The sequence below is a fragment of the Lutra lutra genome, chromosome 1 (assembly GCF_902655055.1).
Source record: "Lutra lutra chromosome 1, mLutLut1.2, whole genome shotgun sequence".
In the NCBI taxonomy this organism is placed as follows: domain Eukaryota; kingdom Metazoa; phylum Chordata; class Mammalia; order Carnivora; family Mustelidae; genus Lutra; species Lutra lutra.
In genome coordinates this window covers 51,169,953-51,191,705 of record NC_062278.1, presented here as the reverse complement: position 1 = coordinate 51,191,705, position 21,753 = coordinate 51,169,953, and the positions used below count along the sequence as shown (strand labels likewise).

Sequence of the window (21,753 nt, the reverse complement as noted above, 5' to 3'; positions counted from 1 at the left end):
CCCAGAAAGGAGGAAGCTATAATATTCATTGATGTGAATATTTAATTAAGTAATTAACTACATGAAATATTGGAACACTAGACTGCAAAGAGGATTTACAAAGTAGTGGCACTTGTTCTCCAGCACATCATAGTCCATAAAAGGAGATATATGTGGCCCAGTTTGACAGAAAGATTAGGCAGAGAGCTTTGGGGTAGTACCAAGAATGAACCTTACCCAGATGAGCTAGTTAGGAACAGTCTCTTGGAGAAGATGTCCCTGACCTGAGTTTTGAAGCATCAGTAAATTGGAGATTTAAAGGAGTAGAAATTTTATAACACAAAGGGGAGTGTGAATAACAACATAAGTGTGAAATATGTCCAGGCTTGATGGAGAACTGGATGGTTCTGTTTTCAGTTGAATTTAAAATAGAAAGAAAGAAATGGCAGAAAAGGAGGCCAAGTGACAAACACACTGGCAAAATCACAGGAAACCATTTCATAAAAAATGGTCTCTGTAAGGTAACAAAATGTCTTCCTTAATGTCAGATCAAATTCTTAACTACCAGTGAGTTTACTAAGAATTCTCTTTCTGTCCAGTGGAATAGAGAATTGTATCACTGCATTACTTGGAGTATCACAAATTTATCGAAGTGAATACATATCATTAAATATGTTACAAAGGAGAAATATCATTCCCCTTAATTTAAACCAACTAAGACTTCAGCTTCGTCACCTTTGTTTGAGAGGAATTAGTGGATACTTAGAAGAGCTTAATAAATGGCAAAGATTGTTCTGTCCAGATGTAGAGCTCTCTTCAGTTTTCTGCGTTTAACTGAAGACTTGTAACTCCTGAAATGGAACTGAATTTGCTACAAGCTGATCCCACTAGGAGATACGATAACAAGCTAAAGGCTTTTTGCAGTAGAAGAAAAGAGATCTGTTCAAATCCATCCTAACCTAGTTTTCTAAAGACTTTTCACCATCCCTTCTGAGAAACACATTTTTCCCTGGTTGTAGATACTAAAGACATCCATTCAGCACAACTTTTCCATTTGTGAGGCTTTGAGGTGGGAGAAAAGATACTTTAAGTTGCCAAAGGGCAAGTTCTGCCAAAATAAGAGAAGTTTTCTTTCAGAGTTAATGAGTAACAGTTGCTCTCGACAACTAAATTTCTTCAACGTTTTTATCGTCCAATCTCTGGCCAGAATTGCTATATTCTTTTGAACAACACTTGAGTATTAAACAACCCAATGAGTACAAGTTAAAAACAAGATCAAGGAATAAATACCTTTAGATTTTTTTACTTCTAGTGTTTTGTATTTAAAGATACTAAGCATGTTTACGATAGGTCAGCTTACAGATTTTATGTGGGGTTATACTGACAAAATAGCTATTTTGCCCCTGATACTTTAAAGAGTTGTTTACTTATTTAAGAGAGAGAGAGAGAGAACAGTGGGGAGAGGCACAGGAAAAGGGGAAGAGAGTCGTAAGCAGACTGAGGATTGAGTCTAATGTGGGACTCAATCCCACAACCCCAAGGTCATGACTTCAGCCAAAACCATGAGTCAGATACCCAACCAAATGCACCACTCCAGTCCCCACCTCTGATATTTTAACCAGGCTAAAGTTTTTCATAAGAATAAAAAAAAAATACAGTACTAAATCAAATTCAGGTAAAAATAAAGAAATACTCTGTACTTCCCTCTCCAATCAATCAGGCCATGAGTTTGTCTCAACTTTCTTAAATTATGCAAATTTTAAATATCCTGTCACACTATCAACCATCTATCTCACCACATAGAGAAAAAAAAGTGTCCAAACTTAGAGTTCTTAGAGTATTATTACCATATAAATGGGAATAAAGAAGGGATGAATCTAATTCCATATATATGAATAAAAATCTCATTCTGTTTCTTCATTCCCAATAAAGTTCAATTCCTAGAACACCTAACTATAATTTCCCTTTAGACACAATTACTGACAATATATTTGCAACATATCATTCATATATCTAACAAGTATATCTAACTTTCTTCTTTTTCCTCAACAATTCCACACTCAACTAGCTTAAATCCAATGGCATCCAGATGAGACTAAAGATCCCCAGCTTTTGATAGACTGACTGATCTTCATCTCATCTCAATACTGTTAAGTTTGAGATCTACATTTACTTTCATTAACATCAGCATATTTATTCTAACATTCTCTAATTATTACCAAGCATAATAAGAGCACTGAGCAATACATTATTCAAATAATCTGCATACACATATTCTGATACAAACATGGTGACACCCCAAAAAAATTGAACTGTAGGCTAGTACTCAGCCCCACAGAGCAGTGGCTCAAAGATATTCTTCCACTGTCTGAAAATGGAAAAATCTTCACATGAAAATCAGTAACTCTGGGGTCAGTGCATTAAAAAAAAAAAAAAAAAAGGCGAGGTGCACAGGAGTTTAAGACAAAATCAGTGGCGTACCAGTGTGGCACAGTCTGTTAAGCATCTGTCTTTGGCTTAGGTCATTATCCCAGGGTCCTGGAATCAAGCCCCATGTTGGATTTGCTGCTCAGCTGGGCATATGCTTCTCCCTCTGCCCCTCTCCCTGTTCATGCTCTCTCTCTCTCTTTCTGAAATAAGTAAATAAATAAAAATCTTTAAGATAAAATCAGTTCCATCAGTTTTATACAAGCTAGAACCTATTGTTCCTATTTATTCTCAAGATCTAAACTATATGCTACTTCATGTCAAAAATGAATTTTTTAAAACTACTTATTGTATCCATATTAAGTCTCTTTGCTAGACTCTGAAGATAAAGGCATTAAGAACACTACTTTACTTTAAGATGTTCATGTTTGATTAGAGGAGGCAGAAAAATTAGGCAATTATAGAGCAGCCTGATAAAGACATGATAGAGGCTCACATACCTGTTGTATATAACCATGCCTCTGTAAGAGAGAGCTTTTTTGAAGGGACCATTGAGAAGAAATGAAACCATTCCTGGGCACCTGGCTGCTCAGTCAGAGGAGCATGTGACTCTTGATCTTGAGATCAGGACTTTGAGTCCCATGTTGGTGTGGAGATTGCATCCATCCATCCATCCATAGAAATGAAATCATTCTAATGGGCTAACTTATGAGAAATTGATTAGATGATGGCATGAAGAGAGAGAGAGATGTCAAACTGATATTCAGATTTCTAGCTTTAGTGGGTGAGTAGGTCACTCCCTGAGATAGGAACACAGGAAAGAAAAAGAGGAGATATGTTCAACAGGTGATCAGAAATATAATTCTAATATTTGGAGTATAGCAAAGAACAGAAAACATAAATTTGAGAATCACCAAAAACTCAATGTATCACTAATAAACAATAATAATAGATGAAATACTCATGACAGCATTGAGGTAAGAAGGGAGATGAGCTGAGAATAGAAAAATAATATCTAAGTTGTCCATTTAATGAGACTTTCCCTCATTTCCCAGGGGAAGGACTCTATCTTGCATCCCTTTAACTGTGAGGCTACTGACCTGCTGACATTATGTCTGGGAGTGGATATTTGCTTTCCCAGTAGATTATGATCTCATTGAAAGCTCTGGATTTCCCCAGGTACCTAACAAACATGCATCAAATCTCTATTAAAACATGCTTAGTTCAGGGCACCAAGGTGGCTCTGTGGGTTAAAGCCTCTGCCTTTGCCTCAGGTCATGATCCCAGGATCCTGGGATCAAGCCCTGCATGGGGCACTCTGCTGGGCAGGGAACCTGCTTTCCCCTCTCTCTCTCTGCCTGCTTCTGCCTACTCGTGATCTCTATCAAATAAATAAATAAAATCTTTAAAAAAAAAACATGCTTAGTTCAATTCCTTCACAAACAGCATACATGGTTTCTAATGTTTAATAATAAGTTCCAAGATTCACAAAGAAAATATGTGTGCAATTAATACAGTGTCATCTTGACTGTTTATCCAGAACTCGTATTTCCTATCTGTACTCTGCTAAGTGCCTGAGATGATTACTGTTTTCAGAGTTTTAGTCAGACATCAATATCTTTAATGTCCCATATTTTCTGACTTCCAATTGAGAAAATTCAACCCATTAAAGAATATGAAATTAATAGTTTTTTTCTATTTTTGTTTAGGTATTTAACCTTTTAAAATGCATTAGTCTTGGTAACTGATTATCTTGCCTCATTACTAATAATGATTTTTTTTTAATTATTTTCCCTTAACAGTGATAGATTTGCTGATTCCTGTTGTCACCAATAGTGAGCAAGTGCATGACAGCCACCTGGACTTGACATACACAGTGTGGTTATGTAGCAACACAAAGTTAGCAGGACATCGTGGCACAATTCTCAAACCAACACTTCTTTTTTTTTTTTTTTAAGATTTTATTTATTTATTTGACACAGAGAGAGAGATCACAAGTAGGCAGAGAGGCAGGCAGAGAGAGAGGGGGAGGGAAGCAGGATCCCTGCTAAGCAGAGAGCCCAATGCGGGGCTCGATTCCAGGACCCTGAGATCATGACCTGAGCCGAAGGCAGAAGCTTTAACCCACTGAGCCACCCAGGTGCCCCTCAAACCAACACTTCTTATGATTTACTAAGCATATATATTATCAGAGAATCCTATTAAAGTGCAGATTCTGATTCAGGAGATCTTGGTGGGGGGTGGGCTGATTTGTGTGTTTCTCACAAGCCCTAGGTGATGCCAATATTGCAAGTCTCTTAGTCACTTGAACTGTTTATTCACAGCTATATACTTGGGGCAGAATCTAACCCTTAGGGTGGATTCCATCTGGTAGGATTAAGCACACCCACCAAATGCCTATTGGTATGATTTCCATGCTGACAAGAAAAAGTTTGAATGAAGAGGATGAGAGGAAGCACGAGGGGGGAAGCGGGGGGGAGGAGGAAGCATGAAGGAGATGAATCCTGACTCCTTTCTGTGCCTGGTTTTTGAATCTCAGTGAAAGAGGGCTCATAAAAAACTTTGTGAGCCTGAGTCCAAAAAAAATCTATCTTAGTGCTCAGGTGGTGGTATGTGAAACAAAGCTGGGAATAGGATCAGTCTTCTTTCCCCACCTTTCCCCCATTGCAAAAACCACATCAGTTTAATAACCAGTGGAGCACCTGAAATGACAAGTATGTTCTGGGCACTCTCCCTGAACCAAAGGAGACCTGGGGTGGGGGTGGATATCTGTTGTGAGCAGATGGAGGCTCTGTGCAGGTGGGACGAAGATGCAGGTGACCCTGTGAATATGACCACCTCTGTTCACAGGTTGGATTACATGCCCTTCGAAGTAGCATTGGATTGAAACTGATTGTGTGAACCAAAACCTATTACATATAACAGGAGGAGCCTTTACTATACTGAAGAGTACACTGCTTTGTAGTGCCATAGAGATCTCACCTGGAAAGAATTTACTTCCTGAACTCCAATAGACATTCCAAAACTAATTTGTGCCATTTTAGCAAATTATGAGTAATTTGTATATCATTTCCATTTCTAACTCTGTCAAATGAGAGAAATATTTGGCACTATATAAACTAAAAATTGCTTAGAGAACAGATGCTATGTTCATTGTTTTAACTCATTTTTTAAGTTGATTTTCTTCTCAACAAGATTTTATACAATATTGAGATTTTGGTGCTAAATGAGCAAGAAGTCCCAAAGAGGTAGTGATATTTCCTCCACACAAAACACCAGCAGCTGATGGAGAATTGAAGGTAGATTAGGAATTCTTTCGACATGGAACAGGTTTCTTGCCACCTTGGTTTTTCACATCTGTTTCTCATTAGCAAATACAAGCTGTTGTTTCTAGTGCTGCAGGAAATTCATATGCAGTCTGAGGCAAATTTTGCAGACTTACATTCATTACTATCTGCTCTACATTCTTTGGAACCAGAAGAGATTGGTCATCTCTTTCAGGCAGGAAAAAGCATATGGATTTTACTTGCACAAGCAGAGGAAGTGAAAAATTCATGCAATAAAGAAATTCTTTATTGAAATAAAGAAGGGTATGGACTCTGAATTACTAAGCCACTGAACCTGTGGCTAATTATTCTTCCTGCCACTGCATTGTATCACTTAGATTAATCAGGAAGTGATCAGCAATCACTGCCTGGATCAGTTCTTCTGCTTCATCTGGTCTTGTAATGGCAGTCACAGGTGCAATGCAGAAGGCAGGCATCCTCTGGACAGCTTGGAGACCAAAACACTACTACTACATGGGAAGGCAGGAGAGTAGGCCTTTCTTACCACAGAAAGTCCAAAACATATTCCCTTGAATAATTATTCCATTAACCACTTTTACTTTGGGCACAGAATAATGTAATGGTCAAGCAGAACCAAACACAAGATTAGAGTTCATTTTGCTTGACCCGCTCATAAATTCAATTAAATTGGTGATTCTTAATTTTATCTCCTGTGGAACACTTATGTTTACTGAAATATTAATAAATATCACTGGAAAAAAAGATTTCCTTAGTCAAGCAAGTACTTAAAAGGCTAAACAATTTTCCCTACTATGTGATTTTTCAGATTGTTTGATGTGATAATTCCCACTTTGATTCTTTTAAACTTAGTATTCACTTTAAGCCATCATGATTTGATGGAAAAGGTCTTAGTTTTATATCTCTGTCAATTTCTAGCTTTGCAACATTAAACAGATGCTAATCCTCAATTTCCCCATTGTAAAATGATGTTAAAAGATTTTATAGGTTTGTCATAAGGACTACAAGAAAGAATTAGTAATGCACATTTCACTCAATATATGGGACCCATTGTTTTCTTCCTTATTAGTGTTGTTTTAAGTAGAAATCAAAATGACAAGTTGTGTAACACTGATATATTCAGTTTCCCATGAGTGGTTAGTTCACTTTAAGAGAGCGCCGAGCCACAGTTTCTGGTGCTATAAGCCTTATCTTTCCTCCATGGTGCCTTTATCATTAAAGACTTCTTAGAGGCTAACCCTTATATGCTACCACCTTCCAAAAGGTGGGGTAGTTCCAGAAAGGTATTTGTTGGTCACAGAGGCCAAATGCATTTATCCATATATCTAATTTAGGCTAAATAATTCTGTGGTACTCTAAAAGTCAACTGTGGTTTGAATTTTATTCTGGGAAGAGCATTACCATAATGTCAGTGGGGTATAAGTCTGTCCCCTACTATCAGCTTGGATAGCAAAAAGTTAACTACCTTTAAAATTAAATGGGGTCCCTTTAAATTTAAAATGAATTAAACCATGGCAGTTCCCTTGGCCCAAGGATAAATGCCATGGAAATTAAAGAAAATAGTTCTAATGTCATGAAACAGCAAAGGTCAGATAGGGTGAGATGATTACTTTCATCATTATTAACATTACTTTGCATTTAGATAGTCCCTCTCCTTTGCCAGGCTCATTCTCATTCTACCCCATTGCTTAGTATCTAAGCAGCTTGTGGAACTCCTGATGACATCAAGGGTGATCCTGATGTGAGAGAAGCCACAAGTCAAGAGGGGAGTGAGCAATTAACCTTTATGCTTTATTTGCTCATTCTAGTCTTCTGCAAATGACCTGCAAAAATAGGCTTACTTGAAAATAATATCCATATAAACTTAAAGCCTCTCCTGGGACTTCTGAGTTATCCGGATCTTAGACTTCTTTAATATAAATGTTTCATTGCAATAATATGTGTGTGCGTGTACACATGTGAGTGCGTGCACATGCGTGTACATTTAGAAAGTCTGGATATTTGTTCTCTAAGCTGAACAGTACTAGAAGTTTTAACATGTATAAGGACAAATACAAATTAAGAGGTTTAGGGGTGCCTGGGTGGCTCAGTGGGTTAAGCCTCTGCCTTCGGCTCAGGTCATGATCTCAGGGTCCTGGGACAGAGCCCCACATCAGGCTCCCTGCTTCCCCCTCTCTCTCTGCCTGCCTCCCTGCCTACTTGTGATCTGTCAAATAAATAAATAAAATCTAAAAAAAAAAAAAGAGAGAGAGAGAGAGATTTACTTCTCCCTGTTTAAAATAAAAGAAGAAACTTCTCCCTCCCTTTTCTTAAATCATTTACATCAGAAAACTTGTAATTCTGAATACTTGTACTTAGAAAACTTGTAATTCTAAGTATATAAATCCTCTGAAGATTAGATAGGCCTGCTATCAGTTTTATGACCCAGGAATGTTTCTCAAGGATCAGGGAACCATATCTTGGGAATGTAAACATCAAGGAAAATAGCCCCCTCTATTTCTATAGGTGGGTGGGTGGGAGCCTCCCCTCAAGGGAGCACGGCTCCAAATTACAAAAGGACTTCCTTTTGTAAAGATAGGAGTTTATTTTTCCTCTAGATAAAGCCAATATGCTAACACAGATGGTCATCCCAATTACCAGGTATATTTAGAATGAACTATATGTGACAAATGGTGCTGTCAAGTCCTCTTATTGGAGGACTAGTTATTGTTTATCTTGAAAACATATGTAATATGTTGCATCTGCTTGGCTACATAAAAGGGTAAGATTTCTTTCTGTCTTTGCATTCTCCTGATGGATTGTTTATGATAAGCCTCACATTCTGGTTTAATGCTTATTCGATGATAAGTGTTTTCGTCTCTACTCTCCTCACAGAGAGCATTTTTGGATGGCGGGAAGATTTTGTCTTTAATTTTATTCCCCTAACACATGACTATGCTTTTAATTGGAATAATGGGCTAAAGAAAATAATAGTATACACTGTGTCAGATTTTCCCAACCATAAATATGCATTAGACTCATCCTCAGGATTTAAAATACACCACTATCAGAGATTTGGACACTACATTTTTGGGGTAAAACAGTGAAGTAAATAGATTTGGGGTAAAACACTTTTAACAACTATCCCAGGTGATTTTAATGCAGGTGGTTGGTGGGCACCATTATAAGTGAGTGTTTTAACATAATTTTTAAATTTTCTATATGAAAAATACTTCCTTATCCTGTCTTAGCCTCTTCCTGGCTCATTTACATGTTTTATTTACCTTTACAAGTATTAAGTACAAGATCAGGTAGATCCTCTCTGCTGAACAATCTTTTTACATTTGACTTTCTTTTCTGCACATAATAGGGGACAGCTTGACTACCTTCTCTGGCTTCAACCAGGCCTCTGGGCCCTCACTCTCCAGAGGGTCTCTGCCTCTGCCTCCCATGTCACAATGAGCACCCCTCAACTTCTCTGTGTCTTTTATTTCTCCCTCTCTCCTAGAGAAAGAGTTACCAATTTCCCCAGGTTAACTCCTCCACCTGTACTTTGCTCTCTTCCATATTTTCTTGCCTCATCACATCAATTCTTTCTCTATTGCTATTCCCAATCTCTGAATACTTTCCCTTTACTCATGTATACTAAATGGCCTCAAGTTCTCTAATCCCCAAATCCTCTCTTCGTATTTTAGTTGCTGGCTCAGGTTACTCCTCTTCCCTTCATCACCAATGTTATCTAAAATAATAGTCTATTTTCTTACCTTTTATTTTCCTATTCCCCACTCATTACTTACTCTACAGCGATTCAGCTCCTACATAGCTATCTTTGGTTTCAACCTCTCTCCTTAGACCCAGGTCCATTTTTTTCTACTACTGGATAGAGGCTGCCATTAGAAGTTCTAGAAACTCCTCAAACTCATTATTCTCAAACCCAAACTTTTTTTCTAAAACATGCAAGTGTCCTATACTTTTGGTGTTAGTTGGCAATATCACCACCCAGTTATCTGAATTCAAAACATCGTCTAAGACATGAACATCATCTTCTCTTTCACCTCCCCAACTGAACCAGCTCTCAAGCTCTGTCAATTTCACCACCAACATATTTCTAAGAGCTGTCTCATTCTGCCGCTCCCACAGACCTGCCTTCATGACATTTCTCTCTGCCTCTAGATTCTTCTAACTTGATTCTTTCACTTTTCCCAAAGTTGGCTTTCTAAAACAAAATGTGACCAGGTCAGATCCCTCAAATAATATATTTAGAAGGACACAATGGGTCTTCATTGCCTATAGATCAAAGACAAAATACTTCACATGAATAACTCACAGTCTTCTTGGCAAAATAACCAAACTTGAATTTACTCAAACTGCTAGCCCTAATTAGTTTATAGGGTGTATGGGAAAAGAGGAGCATGTAAAATGACACGTCAGAGCTACATCAACCAGATTCAAGCCACAATTCCACAAAACAAATGACCACATTTCTTAACATTTCAGAAAAGCAAGGGACAGAAAACTATTATAAATTAAAATAGACTAGGGGCGCCTGGGTGGCTCATTTGGTTAAAGCCTCTGCCTTCGGCTCAGGTCATGGTCTCAGGGTCCTGGGATCGAACCCCGCATCGGGCTCTCTGCTCAGCAGGGAGCCTGCTCCCCCCGCTCCCTGCCTGCCTCTCTGCCTACTTGTGATCTCTGTCTGTCAAATGGATAAAATAAAATCTTTAAAAATAAAATAAAATAAAATAAAATAGACTAAAGACACATGTCAATAAAGGGACCATGGGGATGTATTAGAGGCAACTTAGCTGAGTATTAGATGATATATTAAGGAATTATCATTAACTTTATTAGACATATACATGAAGTATAAAGATTTTAAGTTCTTTTCCATCAGATACACATTCTGAAACATGAATAATGAATTTACTTTAAATTATTCCAGAGAGAGGGTTGGTAAGAAGAGAGAGATGAAGCAAAATTTATGTGTTGATAATTGATGAAGTTGGGTGATTAGTACAAATGCTTGTTTTACTCCTCTCTACTTCTGTATATATTTGAATTTTCCATAACAAAAAATATTTTTTAAAAGCCTTCCTTTGTGGTACTCAAAATCGTTAACATCCCTGCCTTAGAACACCTTGCTTGACTTACCTTTAGACATTCCCCATCCTGACCTCCAGGTCGTACTTAACCTGCCAAGCACTTGGGTTCTTGAATGCATTCCTACACACTTGGATCTTTATTCTGGAGATACAGATTACCTCACTTCAGGTGAATTAGAAATCCCACATCAACAACATAACTACCTAGTGATTACTCTATGCAAGTCTGATGTTGCTCTGGCATGCTCCAACACAGGAGTACTGGCAGGTTTAGAAAATGTAAAACATGACCGGAAGTATTTCAGTTTGCATGGAAAACTTGGAAAAATGATTCCAGACTATCTAATCTTTATTTTGTAAATGTTTATCTGTGAATCTATAACTTTAACTGACATAAAATGATGAATAGTTAAATGAAACACTGAATTACTTCTCACTGAGTGCAGATTGTAGGAACCTGTAGGACATGTCCATCAATCTGGTCAAAATCTCCTGTCTGTCCACAACATTGATGGTTGCTGGGCCATGTATCCTCAAGTTGGTCGTTGTGCTTTGGAAATGACCAACACACCATTGAAATAATATTTTTGAGTAATGCACAATATTTCACAATCATTTTCTTAAGTATTATTCCTAAGTAAAACTGTTAGCATGTAAGGGTTGTTTTGAATGTCTAGATTAATTTATGAGGGGAAAAAAGGGCATTAATTAGGCAAGTTTTGAGGAAATTAGCCTCTCCCAATTCTATCACCCAATAACCGATATTTTTCACATTTGTGAGCAGCCATTATAATAATATTAACTATGATGAACACTTTGTATGTTAATCTGGATATAAATTACAACTCCAGAAAAATGTCTTTTGTCATTTGCCACTTGTTAATATCCACTTAATGTAGATGGATATCACTTCCCTCCATTTTCCATATGTACTTAAGGGCCTTACTATTCAAACATAATCACTCTTTGCAGATGCAATTAGAGAAAGGATTAGGTTCAGACTTACCAGGAAATCTACTGTGGAGGTTGGCATCACAGTTGTAGCCATTAAACTGAGCAGACCCCAGAAGCACTCCAATTGCTAGAAGCAACAGCAACCATATTCGTTCCATTGCAAAACCTAGAAAAGAGTTCTTATCATGTGTACATCACCAGCTTTCACTCCTTCTTGCTGGAAAGACTGAGGCTGATCTGAACTCACTGTTGGATAGGAGACTGGCAGGCTATCTCCATGCAGGCAAAGCTCATTTAAAGTCTGAGGATTATGAGAAATAATTATCAGAAATGAGGCAGACATTTTGGTGACAATATTTGTAAATTGCTCCCATTCTTGGGTGTCAGTTTGCTAAAGGTGACAAATCCAGACTGTTCTAGTGGAAGAACTAAGATATAAGTCATAAAGCTTGCAAAAGAAAATGTATTATAAATAAGAAGAACTCAAACCAAATATTTAACAGATTAGAACAACATATCTAGACAAACTGACCAATGTAGAGACAATTTTGCACTTTAAAATACCAATATAATTAAGAGGGATTTAACACTCAATACTTGATTCTCAAAGAATTCTCTATACTATTAATAGCTAAACAATGTCAGGAAAAATTTCCCCTCAACAAAGGAATTCTAGACTAGTGCTGCTTCTCAAAATCAGTGTTGTGTGTATCATTTGCTTTTTTTTTTTTTTTTCCAGAAACACAGGGCTAAAGCAAAAGGAAGAATAGAAAAATAGTATGTGTGAACTGACATCATCCTTCCATCAATGACTCATCATTGATGGGTAAATAAGACTGATTATACAGATAAATGAGCACCTTGAATTCTTAGGAGAAAGTAATGGAAAGTGATTTTTTAAATTGTCATTCTGTGTTGAACAAATAAATATAAACTGGCTTTGATAATTAAACACCAGTCAGTCTGGTGTTTTTTGTTTTTTTTTTTTCCCCACATGCCCTTTTTTTGGCCAGATAAAGTTAAAACATCTTCCAAAAGCACCCAATTTAGTCTCAGTGCAATTTGTGCACTGAAAAAAAATAATAATAATTTGGGTTGGTGGTTTTGGTCCATGTGTAAAAAGCAAAAAGAAAAGAAAATTGTAAATGGTTTACTCAAATAATTTAGTGCATTTTAAAAGCTTGGGGTTGGGGGGGATGTTATTTTAGCTTCCCTTAAAGATCTGCCCTTAGATGATTAAGCAAGTCTTTAACAAAAGGAAGGAAATACATTTTGCTTTCGAACCATCATTTTAGTATAACAAGTTTATGGTGAACAAAGTCACTTTGGTAAGGATGTGGGAAAGGAAGGCATGAGTTTACTCTCAAAAATAGACTGAAAAAATATATATTCAACAGGAGCTTCCTTCCTTCAGCATTATAACATGCTATTCAGGTACCAGCCTCATGACTTTTGGGAGAACAGCCATATGTCTGGTTACTTCTGATTCCCTAGGACATTCAGTAAACTAAAAGTTCACACAAATGGCTGACCCAGATCCTGGGTTCTCTTGGCCATTTCTAATAACATCATTGTCTAGTTCCTCAAGGCACTTCAAATAGACAGGAAATCCTTGCCCTTTTGGAGTCTTTGGAATACTAGTAGGGAAGAGAGCAGCTTGTTTTGAGCAGTATATCTCATCCCACACGAACTTAGTATACACCCTACCCTTCTCATGTAGTATACATATGCCTTCTCATGATAGCTCCCATTGATTCCCTCAAGGCTTTGGAGACTCTAGACTCATACTGTTGTCTTCTAATCTAGAAAAATAGGCATTTCTAGATTAGATAGAGTGGTGTAGATCCATCCCTTAGGATTCACAGAGTCAAGAATTTTCATTGATGAGTGATTTTTATTCTGAAACACTTTCTAGCTTTTATATTCTTTCATAGGAGAAAAATAACACTTACCATTTGGATACTATGCATGAAGAAGACACTGTGATCCAGATCATTTGCCTATTGTCTCTAATTCATATTCCTTATAATAACTGGATGAGATTGCATTATTTATTCCATATATAGAGAGAGAGACAAGTAAGTCTCAGGAAGTTTAAGTGGCATGAAAAACACGTGGAGAAACCAGATTTCAACTCCAGGTCTTTCTAGTAACATTTGCTCCTCACACTACCTAAATATCATCTCTTATTAAATAAATTCAGCATTATTTTGGTTGTTATTTATCATCAGTCATCAGTTATTTTTCTTTAAGTTTATGAATTAATGAATCAATGAATCTTTTTGCTTTCCTTTTTTTTTTTTTTTTTTTTAGAAAGAGAGAAAGAGTACAAGCAGGAGGAGGGGAAGAAAGAGACTAGGAGAGAATCTTAAGCAGGCTTCATGCCCAGCACAGAGCCCAGCCCAGGACTTGATCTCATGACCCAGAGATCATGACCTGAGCCAAAATCAAGAGTCTGACCCTTAACCAACTGAGCCATCCAGGCATCCTATTAATTAACAGATTTTTAATAGATATTTTCATCCAAAATGGATAAACAAATTCTTATGTGGTAAATGCAATCTGCTTAGATTTTTATAATACAGGCATTATGAGGAAGAAAATTATTTTTTTTTAAAGATTTTATTTTACTTGACAGACAAGAGACCACAAGGAGGCAGAGAGGCAGGCAGAGAGAAAGAGAGGAGGAAGCAGGCTCCCCGCCGAGCAGAGAGCCCGACGCAGGGCTCGATCCCAGGACCCTGGGACCACGACCCGAGCTGAAGGCAGAGGCCCCAACCCACTGAGCCACCCAGGCACCCCGAAAATTATTTTTTAAAAATGGAGAAAAACCCCTCATTATGAAAACTGTGAGAATTATTGCTACAGACTAAACTGGATACATCTATGTTTACCAAAAATGGATGAGAAACTCATGCTATTTGAAACAGCTTACCAATAGTGGTGGCAGCACTGTTGTGAAGATTAAAGCACTTCATAAATATTTTTTGATGAAAAAAAGATAGAGATAGAAATAGGTTTGAGTCAACAGAATATACATTGATTTTTATTTCACCAGATATGGATTCAACCACCCCCTAGTCATTCTCTGTATTTGTCATTTGAAAATCAGGATGATGATTGAAGACTAGAAACTGTAAGTGCATAAACAATATAGCACTTGCACCCCAACATTCATAGCAGCAATGTTCACAATAGCCAAACTGTGGAAAGAGCCAAGATGCCCTTTAACACATGAACAGATAAAGAAGATGCGGTTCATATATACAATGGAATATTACTCAACCATCAGAAAGAATGAATACCCACCATTTGCCCTGACAGGGGTGGAACTGGAGGAGATTATGCTAAGTGAAATAAGTCAGGCAGAGAAAGACAATTATCGTATAGTTTCACTCATATGTGGAACACAAGGAATAGTACAGAGGACCACAGAGAAAGGGAAGGACAACTGAATGGAAAGAAAACGAAGAGGGGGGGGCGCCTGGGTGGCTCAGTGGGTTAAGGCCTCTGCCTTCAGCTCAGGTCATGATCCCGGGGTCCTGGGATCGAGCCCCGCATCGGGCTCTCTGCTCAGCGGCGAGCCTGCTTCTTCCTCTCTCTATCTCTCTGCCTGCCTCTCTGCCTACTTGTGATCTCTGTCTGTCAAATAAAATAAATTTTAAAAAAATCTTAAAAAAAATCTTAAAAAAAAAAAAAAAAAAGAAAGAAAACGAAGAGGGAGACAAACCATGAGAGACTCTGGACCCTGGGAAACAAATTGAGCATTACAAAAGAGAGGAGAGTGGGGGGAGGGGGTAACCTGGTTATGGGTGTCAGGAGGACATGTGTGGTGATGAGCACTGAGCGTTAAACGCAACCAATGAATCATTGAACACTACATCAAAAACTAATGATGTACTATATGTTGGCTAATTGAACATAAGAGAAGAAATTTTCAAAAAATGGGGAGGGTAAAAAAGAACATAGCATAGTGTGGACATACAGAACACACTGAAATACCAGTTTCAGAGTCACCACATATTGATATGCAAGTGATACTTTCTCAAGTACATCCATAAAAAGATATAGTGACAGGGCCTGTGCTTCTTTGGCAAAGCCACATGTTCTGGAGCTAGACTGCTCAACACCAAGGTGTCCATGGTCTAGTAACAGCTCTGTGCATTTGGGTGACATTATATTTATCATGGTGTTTGTACTGATCTGTGTGTTAATATTAGGTACATCAGCAGAGATTCTTAAAAGCATCCCCATCTCTTGTGTAGGTATCCACATTTTGATCCCTATAACACATCTCAAGACTTGGGGAGACTCTTTATAGTCCACCTGTAAGTTAGAACAAAATGATGAACTATTAACATGCAAACTTCCCACCCTCCATCCCGTCTCATCATTTCCCCTGCACACAGAGACCCTGAACATCATCTCACAGAGGCAAGCTTCGAAATGTTATCTTGCCACAGGTCCTAAAGTTCTTTCTGAAATGGAATTGCCTGGGATTTGGGACAATTTGAGACTCTTTACATTCACTAAAGCATAAAGTCCTGTTTGCTCAAGAGCCCTAGTTCCTAGGCAGCTATAATTCTAGACATGCGTACTCCAGTCCTTGTCTGGTTATAAAAGCTTAGTTGAGCTTCACATCACAAAGTAGAACCCAATTTTCATTGTCCATTCTGGTGGGACATGTGGTGTTTGCTGTCCCTTCATGGCTCCAGCAGACTCTATTTGAGCAAAGTTATTTCCCGTCTTCTCCACCATAACTAAGTGCAACAACCAGTGCCCCAGCTTCAGTGCTGACAATGGTATGCAGGACTGCCTAACACAACCAATAATAAAAAACATTCATGGTGCGCCTGGGTGGCTCAGTGGGTTAAGCTGCTGCCTTCGGCTCAGGTCATGATCCCGGGTCCTGGGTTCAAGCCCCGCATCGGGCTTTCTGCTCAGCGGGGAGCCTGCTTCCTCCTCTCTCTCTGCCTGCCTCTCTGCCTGCTTGTGATTTCTCTCTGTCAAATAAATAAATAAAATCTTTAAAAAAAATTCATAACAAGTTCTTAGATAACAAAAACATTGGAGAAAGTGTGCACAAGGTTTTTGCATGAGTTTCTTAGCTTTGTATCTTCATAAATTTAAATTGATGGGGATAAAGGAGGGAGAGGAGACTTATGTCCACAATACTGAATTTTAAGGAATTTAGGAGTGTTAATCCTAAAGTGTAAAAAGAGACACTCACATCTCTTAAACTGGCACTAAAAAATTCTGTGTTTTATATGTGGCAATTCAAAGAAAATCATGGGCCAAGTGATTTGCTGTCAAATATGTCCAAGTTTCTCATATTAAATTTTCTTTTTAAAATGGTAATTTCTTCTAAAATATAAATTCTGTTTTATTTGCTTAAGATTGAACATGAGTCAGAAGAATGTAATTTCATTTTCAATTCTCAATTTTATGAAAATTGATATGGTTCTGTCATAAGCACCGTTCTCTAGTTTTGCATATTTGATTATCTTATTTTAACCTTCCTTTTACCAAGATCTGTTATTTGCCAGGCATTGTGCTATATTTAGTATTCAACTACCATCGTAGATTTATTTTTTTACCCATGTTACAGATGTGGAAACTGAAGCCTAAAGTTTTTCATTGACTTGTTCAGGGTCACAGATCTAGAAAATGACAGAGTAAAGTTCAAAACCAAGCTTGACCTTTGTAATTATTACACTACTCTGTTTGGTTTAACTGGAGTATGTCAAATAAATAAAATTAATGTTCTGTAATCTTCAGAGAGTAAATTATATTAATAACATATACATCACATATGCCTTTACCTAAATAATTCTGATGATTAAGGCAAAATTTTTTAAGATTTACATAATTGTCATGACTATATCACTTAAGCAATGAGGGCCATAAAGATATTATTCTTTTCACAGATTGGCTTAATGGTAATACTAGTGAGTTTTAAGGACTGATTGTGTACCACAATGTTTTTTTTTAATTTATTATTTTATTAACAAATAATGTATTATTTGCCCCAGGGGTACAGGTCTGTGAATCTTCAGGCTTACACACTTCACAGCACTCACCATATCACATACCTTCCCCAATGTCCATAACCCAACCACCCTATCTATAACCCCCTCCCCACAGCAACCCTCAGTTTGTTTTGTGAGAGTAAGAGTCTCTTATGGTTTGTCTCCCTCCCGATCCCATCTTCCTTCATTTTTTTCCCTTCACTATCTCCCAAATCCCCCACTCTGCCTTTCAAATTCATTATATCAGGGAGATCATATGATAATTGTCTTTCTCTGATTGACTTATTTCACTCAGCATAATACCCTCTAGTTCCATCCATGTCATTGTAAATGGCAAGATTTCATTTCTTTTGATGGCTGCATAGTATTCCAGTGTGTGTGTGTTCATATATGCATATATATATATATATATCACCTCTTCTTTATCCATTCATCTGTTGATGGACATCTAGGTTCTTTCCATAGTTTAGCTATTGTGGACATTGCTGCTATAAACATTCGGGTGCACATGTCCCTTCGGATCATTACATTTGTATCTCTAGGGTAAATACCCAGTAGTGCATTTGCTGGGTCATAGGGTAGCTCTATTTTCAACTTTTTAAGGAACTTCCATGCTGTTTTCCAGAGTGGCTGCACCAGCTTGCATTCCCACCAAGAGTGTAGGAAGGCTCCCCTTTCTCCGCACGTTTTTTTTAAGCACTTTATACTTGTCATCTAACCATGAGATAGGGAATTTATTTGTCTTACTCTGGGGATAGAAAACTAAGGCACAGATATGTAAACTAACTTGCCCAAGGTTAAGATAACCAGAATTAAAGTCAAGATTCGATGCACAATGACTCTAGAAACCACCCTCAACTATCACATGGCATTTCCTTCTAGAAAACAAACCTACACTCCTCAAAGGGAAAAATGGCAATCACTTAGTAAATTTGATCAAGAAAGATTATTCCTGTATTCATTTATTAAATATTATTGAATGCTTTACATATGCCTGGTTTTACATATCCAGTGAGGGGGGCTGCTGAAAACTTTTTGTCTGCCTAGAACCTACATTCTAGTAAGGAAGTCAGAAGGAAAGAAAATCTGTAAGTAAAATACAGAGTATATTTGGGATAAGCACTATGAAAAAAAAAAAAACAGAGCAAAAAGAAGGATAGGAAGTTCTGGGGTGGAACGATGGGAGTATTAAAATTTTAAATGGGGTAGTCAGGGATATATAAACAATACATATAAATGAAAAAAAATTACTTTAGTTTTGAACTGCCAGATCTACCTCTTTTTAATTTGTACTTCACCTTTTTTTTTTTTTTACATTATATAGGCATTTCCCAAATAAAACAGACTTTTAGTGCATAAATTATTCTCTGGGAAAGACTTGGACATTTTGAACAACTCCATTAACCTTTTCAGATGAATAAAGGTGGCCCTTAGTGCCTGAGAAAAGCAATTTATTAAATAGTACCCCTGTGACCTGAGAAAAAGTGAACAAGTTCAAAGTTCTTTTATCTACTCTCAAGAAGTAACTTTTACAGAAACAAATGGGTTCAATCATTTATCAGTTTCTTACTTCCTTAATTTTATTCCCTATATATAGACCATCTGTGTGATACTGTTCTAGGTGGGAAGAAAGATAGGAAATTCAAACATCAGCTCTTCATATGTTTAATCATCATGCTAAGATGGATTTTTTTTCACTAAACTAAAGCTGATCATTTTATCATACAGATTTTAAAAATATGAAAAGGGCCTTTCGCATCAGTGATTGCCCTAATTCTCTCATTGTCAGGCCTCCTCCAAATTTATTAGCCACCTGCTCTGCACAAGCTTGCTGGTTTCTACAGGGAGCATAACCTCAGTACTGGTGCTTCTGTATCACCCACCCAAGCCTGCTCCTCAGAAAAGATCAAAAACAGTTCATTATACTTTAAATGACTGGAAATAGTGTAAAGGGCTACCGGGAAAAAGGAGAAGAAATATGTATATTTTAGCAGAGATCAAAGTTTAAGTTAAAGGAATAAAGCCCTTTAAAGCAACCAATAAGACCCAGGTAAGAACTGGGGCAAAAAGGCACTGAATTTGTACAGGTAGGCAACTGTCCTGCTCAGTGAGGTCTCAAAGTGTTACATAGTCTTGCCTCTAGAAAAAGAAATTATTAGTTCACCCTCCACATCATCAGTTTTAAAGTGCTGGAAACCACAACTGTTTAATGAAGAGACATATTTTCTGATGGGGTGTCTAGACTGAAACTCTGTGCTCTTTAGTTCCATGTTACACTTGGACATTAAAGGCAATAGATATATTAAAAGGAAAGTGGAAAAACTTTCATCAGAAATATCCATTACTATGTACATACACATTCTCTAACATAGAGTGTCCTTGTCTTGCTAAACAAAGAATAAAATGTACCATGAACTTTCAGAAAAATGCCTCAAAGAAGGAGATATGCTTAGCCATCAAGAAGATACTTAGAAATTTTATGACTAAAGATGCTGATGTATACCATGAGAAAACGTGAATGCTCAAGGCTGTTCCTAAGAGAAAAGCCCTCTCCAATCTTCTCTGACACACTGTTCATTTATTTCTCTTTGCCCACTTCTCTCATTTGTCTTTCTGCTGAGGGTTTTCTTGAGTAATCTATGGAATTAAAATGATCTACAGTGTTCAGCTTAAACATTTATTCTAACACCTTAGTTTGGGGGGTACTGATAGATTGAACTAGGTCACTCTAAAAGCCTTTTTTTAAATAATTCACCAGTTTCATTTTCAAGGTATGTGTACATTTTATCCTACTGAAGCAGCTTTGAAGATATGTTAGTATATTTTTTTTTTAAGATTTTATTTATTTATTTATTTGACAGAGAGAGACACACACAGTGAGAAAGGGAACACAAGCAGGGGGAGTGGGAGAGGGAGAAGCAGGCTTCCCACAAAGCAGGGAGCCCGATGCAGGGCTCAATCCCAGGACCCTGAGATCATGACCTGAGCTGAAGGCAGATGCCCAACGACTGAACCACCCAGGTGCCCCAAGATATGTTAGTATATTAACTTCCTCTCATTTTTCATGAAGTACCATGGTAACAGATTAATAATAAAATGTAATTTATCTATTTATTTTAAATGCCCATTTCCCTGTAATTAGCTAAATAATTAGCAGTTAGTATGATTATTTCCAAACAAAAATGTTTCTTTCTTAATAGAGATAATATACAAAATATTTATGAAAAGGCACAACAGAAGAACCAGCCAATTAGAAGAGACACCATGCTGACATTCTGGCTGAATACCAACATAACTTCCAAAAAATTGAAAGTATTTGCATGGGTACCAATAATGATAACGGAAAGATAACTTCATACCCTGGTCAGCTCTTGCCTAAGAATAAAGGAGTACCCTTTTTAGTACCCCCATTATTTGAAATTCCTCTGTTAATTAATTCACTCATTTTATTTATTCATTTTTTTTAATAGAGCAATTTCCACGTTTCAGACCCGGGGCATTGTGGATCCAGTGGTGAACAAAATAAACATGGTCCTTACTCTCTGAGTTTATCCACTAGAAAGGGAGATAATAAATATAAGGTAATATGTATTACTTAGTAGATACTATTTTTCTTATATTTTTGGTTTATTTTCTTTATCAGTCCATCCATCTATTCTTGTGGTGATGGTGATTTTTGCATCATTTGGTATTAAGTTTTAGACAATTTGGTTTTTAATATTTCCACATACATTTCCTAAGAAAAAAGGACCTTTTCCATATAACCACAATACCATTACTAAACTCAATAAAATTACAATTAATTCATAATAGCATCTAATATCAATACTATATTCAGATTTCTCCAATTCAATGAAAATGTATTTTACAACTGATCTTTCCCCAATTCAGGATACAAAAAAAGAGACCAAAGAGATAATATAACTAAATGCAAAGGTTTATGTATTGTATTTGAATTGTTACATTCCTTTAGACTCT

At 37.1% G+C, this 21,753-nt stretch overlaps 1 protein-coding gene across 2 annotated transcripts in view; it reads right to left on the bottom strand.

Moving 5' to 3' along the window:
• Window positions 1–21,753, bottom strand: part of ZPLD1 (zona pellucida like domain containing 1) — a 347,010-nt gene that overhangs the window by 33,211 nt on the left and 292,046 nt on the right. For both annotated transcript variants that reach the window (XM_047723539.1, XM_047723540.1), the window contains one exon: window positions 11,799–11,912. In XM_047723539.1, coding sequence (XP_047579495.1) covers window positions 11,799–11,904 — 106 coding nt within the window. In that variant the 5' untranslated portion in view covers window positions 11,905–11,912. The remainder of the gene's footprint in view (window positions 1–11,798; window positions 11,913–21,753) is intronic.